Source organism: Lichenostomus cassidix, chromosome W (genome assembly GCF_008360975.1).
Source record: "Lichenostomus cassidix isolate B80296 chromosome W, HeHo_3.0, whole genome shotgun sequence".
Taxonomy (NCBI): Eukaryota; Metazoa; Chordata; class Aves; order Passeriformes; family Meliphagidae; genus Lichenostomus; species Lichenostomus cassidix.
In genome coordinates, this window is record NC_139510.1 from 17,652,264 (window position 1) to 17,660,103 (window position 7,840).

Sequence of the window (7,840 nt, forward strand, 5' to 3'; positions counted from 1 at the left end):
TTATGTTCTATGTAGGACTTCTTCATTCCCTGAAAAATAGAGGTTTGTTTTTGTTGGAAAACACAGTTTTCCAGCAAAACTTGTGTTAGTTGAGCAGGCCTGAACAAAGCCTCAGCATAGGCAGGCCTCAGTAAAAATCCTAGTAAAGTGTCATGAGAAGCTAAAACCTGGGAACCACAGCTGTGTTTCTAGGCTGTGAGAAAAATGTTATGAGAAAAGATAAAGAGTCAGAAGTGTTATGAGAAAAGATAGGGAGTCACCAGGAGGATCCCCTGAATATGTGAGAACAGACTGCAGATACGTGTGTAACTATAATTAGAAACATCTGTAATAGTGTATAAGTTTCTCATTTGGTGAAATAAAATGGAGCTTGCTTATATCTCACATTGAGACTGCTGCTTGCTCTCTCTCGCCAATCGTCATGTTTTAATATCATTCAGATTTTAAAATGGAGGAAGTCCTTTAGCATGGGATTTTCACTTAACTTTAGCCACCCAAAAGCTAGTCCCTGGAAGAAGGAAGAAACTTTGAGAAGGTGATTCATCACATCCTACGATAAGACTCGGAGGAAAATTTTATTGTTGTAGACATGAGTGCAAATCTTTACAATGTCCACTGGTCTTAATGGTGTTGAACTGATGAATTGAGCTGCAGACCCAAAGGCAACATTTGAGCTGGTGGATTGAAGGGGGGCAGGAGACTATTTTCCTGAGCTGCTATTAGCCTGCTCCCTGGCATGTTTCAGCTTGTGGGGGGTAAGTTCTCTCCAAATAACATCTGAGCATGACTCAGTGGGCATAGTGAGCCACAGATGGTTTTCAGTCAGCAAGACACAGATGAGTCTGCCCTGTTTCAGGCAGGAAATTTAGCCCTAGTAAGACAAATCATGCCATACGCTTGCTTCCAGGATCAGACAATGGATGCTGGCTCATTTTATTTACTGATGGAGATATAGCCAAAGAACTATAGGCAGTGCAGAAAGCCATATAGGAGAATGAAAGATGAACTTGAGGGGGTTTCATTTGTATTGTCTGAAACTAGGACTTGGGTGCAAGTAGGAACCCAAGAGACAAGAGCCACTGTTAGTGAGACTTTTCTTATTAAGCAAATTTTAAAGACACTCCTTCCTTGTACTGGTGCTAGAGTGACTGACAGTGACTATGAATGTGGAAAGCTGGCTTCTAGAGAAGGGACACGCAGATGTAGATAGATTGCTACTTAACAAGCCACTTCTTAGCAATAGCCATATTCAGCCAACTATTAATTAGAGACCTGCGTCCAATCAGCGATCTAGGTCACCATGACTTTCCTTCAACATGGAGATCGTAGGAGCCGTCAAGAATGCGTTAATTGGCAACAAATATGCAGAAATCAGGCATTATAGGTAAACATAGATACATGTTAAGGCAAGTAGCCAAACTTAGGGCGTGGAAGTATATAACCAATAGTATTGTATGACTACAGAATATGCATGAGTTAGTTAACTACACTATAAAATTGTATACTGTAAATCAATAAACTGAAGCTTGTGGTAAATTCATATTGGATTGTCAAGCCTCCATTTCTCGGCAAATGGTGACCCCCGACGTGATACGAACAAGGGTCCTGCTCCCCATCTGGCTGGACCTCTTGGGAAACAGCGTGGCTACGGCTGAGAATCCAGGCATCTGGCTCCGATACACCCCAGAGGGTCAAAGCAGTGGGAGCGCACGTACAGGACGACCGTTATCAGGGCGGGATCTGGACACTGCCGGACTTGTGAGGTGAAAATCTCGCACCAGAGAGGAAAAGTGGCCCGAAGATCTCGGAGGGTGAAAAAAGTGAGTGCGCAAAGAGACAAGCCACTTTTGATGTGTTTTATTGCTTTTTAGAAAAGCGGGGGATTAAGGGAAAGGATATAAAGAGTGATTTAGTGGCGTTGACAGCATGGGGGTTGGCTAAAGGTTGTTTTATTGACCCTAACAGCATTTTTGATTGTGATGAATTGCAGAGAGTAGGAGATAAGTTGTGGGATGCTATTCTTGAAGATGATAAGGTTGGAGAAAAACTATGCAAAGTGTGGAAGATAGCTAGTAAGGCTCTGTATCAGTATCAGGCAGAACAGAGGGCGGCTAGGGCTTCTTCTGAGTGGCTGAGTCCACCTCCCCCGTCTACTTCAGGGCAAGGTAATGAGCGATCATGGCCGCTCCCCCCATTAACAAACACAGTACATATTCCCCCTACTAATCCATTTGCTGAGCCCTCTGAGGATGCGGTGAAGCCTTCCGCTCCGATCGAGTCTTCTGACCCAGTATCTCACAGGGCAGTTTTTCAGTCACCCAGTTTGGGGAGCCCCGAACTTCCGCCTACTGGGGGTCTGGCCAGTCCCGGTGGTGCCGGTTTGGGGGCTGCGTGTCAGCATGAAATTTATTGGAGGCTATTTACCTCACAAGCGGCTCAGGAGGGTGACGTGGAAGCTGCGACTGAGATGTTGGGGGTGTTCCCAGTGATTTACAGCCCAGGAGAGCAGGGAGGGCTCACTGCTTCTATTTTAACCCTAAACTGGAAAATCTTATTTCAGTTGCAAGCTACCGTGAGTGAATTCGGAATTCAGGGAGAGCCTACTAGACAAATGTTAGATTATATCTGGGGGTCAGGACTTCTGCTCCCCTGTGATATTAAAAGCATTATTAAATTGATACTTACTCAACATCAACAATTGCTGTTCAATGCTCATTGGCAGGCATTCTGCCAGGAGTCGGTGGGTCTAAATCGCCAGCAAGGTGACCCGCTGCATGGAGTCACTCTAAATGAATTGATGGGGTTAGGTCCTTATCTAAGAAGTGAGGATCAGGCACTCTTGGGACCAAACAAGATTAGAGAGTCTATGGATTTAGCTCGGAATGCTCTGGATAAAATAAAAGCCCCCGGAGGCGTCCCGTCATATATGTCCATCAAGCAGGGGTGGGATGAGCCGCTGGGGTCTTTTATAGATAAGATAGCTGCAGCGGTGAAAACAGCAGGAATGGCAGAATGCATGCAAGGGACTATGTTAAAGCAGTGTGTATTGCAAAATGGAAATGGGACAGTCAGAAATCTTATCATGATCATGCCAGAGAATTGGTCCATAGAGGACCTTTTAGAGAAAGCTTCACAGTTCCTTATAGACAGTCAGGCTATGTTGATCAATGCTATTAAGGAGCTGGGGGAGGGATTAAAAGCGCAGGCAGAATGCTCTCAAAATCAAGTCCTCGGCGCACTCACACCCCTCCGGCAGCCAAGGCCACTTCCAGCAATTCGAAAAACAAAGCTCCATTGTTTTCGCTGTGGACAGCCAGGGCACTTACGGCGAAACTGCACTGCTGGAGCAGTGTGGTGTTCTCAGTGCCAGTCTGCATCACACAGCTCTGCAGCTTGTCGGAGATCCCAGGGAAACGGGAATCGGAGCGCAAAAGGGACTATGACACAAATAGTAGCACCTGTCCAACAGGACTAATTGTAATCAGAGGACAACCTGTTGGTGCACTTTTGATCAGGCGTTGATCTGCAACCATGAAAGGACTGGACATTTTAACTGGATTAATCGATGCTGATTTTCAGGGTACAATTGACATTATGGCTCGGACATTTCATCCACCTATTCATATTCCTGCTGGATCTAAAATTGCTCAAGTGATCCCTATACCACAGTTGATTCAAAGTCCATCTGATCGGCCTCATCGAGGAACAGGAGGTTTTGGCTCCACAGGCCCTGCGGTTATGCTAACAGTGGATTTGAAGCAACGTCCACAAAAACGGATATCTTTGGAATATTCTGCCATCGGATACAATTATCAGCACTTTTGGATACTGGAGCTGATGTCACGGTACTGGATGAAAACAAATGGCCTGCTCACTGGCCAGCATATGCATCTGGAGCTACTGTTTCTGGTGTAGGAGGCATCACCATGGCTCGTCGGTCACCACATTTAAAAATTACCATCGATGACAAAGTTGTGGACTGTGTGGTACAGTTGTTACCACTTCCCCCAGGAGTAAATGCTTTAGTAGGCCGTGATGTTTTGGCCCAAATGGGAGCCTTACAACCAGGGCTCCCCAATCCCAGCATGCTACCAGATGAATGGTTTCTACTTGTTGTGGACTTAAAGGACTGTTTTTTCACCATTGGACTACATCCAGATGACATGCAGCGTTTTGCTTTTACGCTGCCCTCAATTAACCGTGAGGCACCAGCACAGCGTTTTGAATGGACTGTATTACCACAGGGAATGCGGAACTCACCGACACTTTGTCAACTCTATGTGGATGCTGCTCTCAGGCCTCTTTGGATGGCCTGGCCAGAAGTAATCATCTATCACTACATGGATGATATATTACTGGCACAGAGCGCACCTTTTACCGCAGATCAGTTATATACCCTGACTAATCACTTGCGTGCTCAGGGCCTTACAATCGCCCCTGAAAAGGTACAGAACACATCACCATGGCAATATTTGAGATGGACTATAACAGACCATCAGGTTCGTCTTCAAAAACTGCAAATTCACACAAACATTCAAACCCTACATGATGCTCAGAAACTGATGGGTGACTTACAATGGCTTCGTCCTGTCATTGGTATTCCTAATGAACTGTTGAATGTTCTGCGGCCTCTACTGAAAGGCACTGAGCCAGCTACAAAAGCCACCCTCTCTACAGCACAGCAGGCGGCGATCCAGACTATCTCAGAACGTGTTGTACAAAATCATACATCGCGTCGTCTACTTGATGTGCCACTAAATATCACTGTGCTAACTGGCCCTCAATACCTTTTGGGTGCCATCACTCAGCATAAAAAGAAAACGGGGGAAAATACCCCTACTACAAATGAGGATTACAATGTTTTGGTGCTGGAATGGTTAGCACCACCCCTTCAACCACGAAAAATGATTCAGGAAAACATAATTACAATGGCAAATCTTATCAAACGTGGCCGCCAAAGGATAAGGGAGATCCAAGGAACATCGCCAGGGGAGATACAAGTACCACTGAAGCTGGATGACCTGAACTGGTACTTACAAAATTCTATGGATCTTCAGGCAGCATTGCTGGAAGAGGGAACCCTCATCAGTATCCGACCTCTCCAGCCTTCTACGCTGGCATGGATGTCTAATCACCGATGGCTAGTAAAGCCATTGCGGTCATCCTCTCCGCTTTCAGGAGCAGTGACTGTTTATACAGATGCTGGCAAACGCTCCCGTAAAGCTGCTGCGACGTGGATGGAGGAGAAGCAATGGCGACACAAAATTATTCCTGCAACATCGGAGGACTCTTTACAAACCTTGGAACTATCAGCAGTGGTCTGGGTCTTTACCAACTGGATAGACCAACCTGTTAACATCGTCACAGATTCTCTCTATGTCGCAGACATTGCTAACAGAATTGAGGAAGCAATGGTTAAGGATGTGTAAAAACGCCGACTTGCGGAACTATTGATGGTGCTTAAACGCACCATTGGCCAAAGGACTGACCCATATGCCGTGTTGCATATAAGAAGTCATCAGTGGTCAGAGGGCCTTGGAGAAGGCAATGCCAGAGCGGACCGATTGGTAGCGGTGGCGGAAGCTCCAGTATCTTCCTTTGAGAGGGCCCGCCACGCACATATGAACTTTCATCAAAATGCAAGGGGTCTCCATAAGGGTTTTGGAATTCCACTGGCAGAAGCCAGGGCCGTAGTGCGGGCCTGCCCTATTTGTAGTTTTCATAACCAAGGTGTTGGTTTGGGTATGGGAGTGAACCCCAAGGGGTTACAAGCTAATGAGTTATGGCAGATGGATGTAACACATTTCCCTGAATTTGGTAGATTAAAATATGTCCATGTTTGCATTGACACATACAGCCACATGATATGGGCAACATTACAGCCCGGCGAAAGAGCCCGGGATGTTATAAGGCACCTTACTAGTTGCTTTACCGTATTGGGCAAACCCAAAGCTATCAAAACAGACAATGGACCAGCTTATTGTAGTGCCTTGGTGAAAAAATACATGCAACTTTGGGATATAAAACATACTACAGGAATTCCTCACTCCCCAACGGGGCAGGCAATGGTAGAACGAGCAAATGCAACAATAAAGGGTTACCTGGCAAAACATAAGGAGGTCTCAGATAGTAGAGAAAGGCTTTCTAAAACCCTGTTTGTGCTAAATCATCTGTGTATATTTGGAGATCAGGATTTACCACCTATCTTAATTCATCACAAGGGAGTGGCACAGCCACCGGTACCACGCATGAAGGTCCTATATAAGGACCCCAAAACAGGCATCTGGGAGGGTCCAGTAGAGGTCATATATTCTGGCAGAGGTTATTTTTGTGTATCTTCCTCCACAAGCCCCCTTTGGGTTCCTAGCCGCTGAGTGAAGCCTGCACTTGATCAACCTGGCACGGCTACAGGTGCCCCCGATACCGCCGATCGATGAAACACCACGACTGATTCGGCTTCTACATTGTGCTCTTGATCCTATCTTGCGGCGAGCTGGGTTTCCAGTCGAGCGTTGGCAGACTTTATTAGAATTAAGAGATATTATAAATAGATTAGGCTCTGTATGCCCTTACCTGAATATATACCCTTGTAGAAATTGTGCTAAGCTGTGGTGTCAGGCATGGTTACTTATTAAGTGTGGTATTTGTAAGAAACGGTGGTGGGTCCATCAAGAAGTGTATAATACTTGTTGTTTGGCTTGCATTAATACACGCATAACTCGAATTGACTTTCCACATAACAGGCTGCAACGAGCTTTAGCCGCATTTACAGGGCTGCCTGATTGGCAAGGTTTGCAATTATTTGAATCTGAAGAGCAAAAATTTATAGCCTGGTTATGTTGGGAGGCCCAAGATGCAGTAAATTGGGCAACATCAAACTCTGGGTCTCAAATTTTGAGAGCAGTGTGCACCGATCGGGCTCTAGAAAGGATCCCAAAGTATTGGGTTACCAGAGAACATGAATGGGAACGCACTAAAAGGCGTTTTGCTCCTGCACATACTGTGCATGTTAGGGGTTGTTCTGGCAGATGCTACCGATGCAAATGCCAATAATCCTCTCCATTCAATTGAGCCCAGGAAAAATTTGTGGGTCACCTGGGCAAATCAGACACGTACTAGTGCTTTTTGCCTTGCGCTTGCATCAGCCACTAACCCTTTTCGCACATGCTTACTTGGTATCCCAGGCTTTGATAATACTAGCTTTGCACGGTTTTCAACTAACAACTGCTCACAAGCTGCCAATGTTAGCCATTATACTGCTCTCTTCGAGTCTTAATACCTCATTGCCATGGGATCCTCAGGAGTTGGATCTCTTGGGGAGCCGAGCTCTTAATGCAAGTGGCAATGAAACAGGCTGCATAACTTTTGGTAGCCCCATAGTGATTCCTAACAGCACCTGGTTGACTCCCCATACGGCAGAATATGCTAACATCTCTGCCCAATGTGGTCCACATGGAAGTTATGGCCGGGGCAGTGGTTATATACAAATTTGGGCCAATAAAAGTGCCCTTGCCCTTCCATCAGGTGTATTTCTCATTTGTAGAGACCGTGCATGGCAGGGAGTTCCGAAAAGTGCTTATGGGGGACCATGTTATTTGGGCAAACTCACTTTACTTGCCATGAATAAAACCACTGCAGCCAATTTAATGCGGTCCAGAAAGAGACGCAGTCTTACTTTGGATGCAAACTGCAATGATGAAGTAGGCCTATGGAATAAACCGTCTCGGGTTTTTGATGGCCTATTCGGAATTCCATGGGGTGACTGGGGTATAACGGGATGGCTTCGCTATATCTTGCTAGTAGGATTAGTGATTTTACTTGTCCTTGTTGGAATAGCTGT

At 45.7% G+C, this 7,840-nt stretch overlaps 1 protein-coding gene across 1 annotated transcript; it reads left to right on the top strand.

Annotated features, from left to right (window-relative positions):
- Positions 1-2,467: 2,467 nt before the first annotated feature.
- Positions 2,468-3,475, top strand: LOC146425618 (endogenous retrovirus group K member 9 Gag polyprotein-like). Its single transcript, XM_085041487.1, has one exon. The coding sequence runs from the start codon at positions 2,468-2,470 to the stop codon at positions 3,473-3,475; it is 1,008 nt and encodes a 335-aa protein (XP_084897613.1).
- Positions 3,476-7,840: the final 4,365 nt, after the last annotated feature.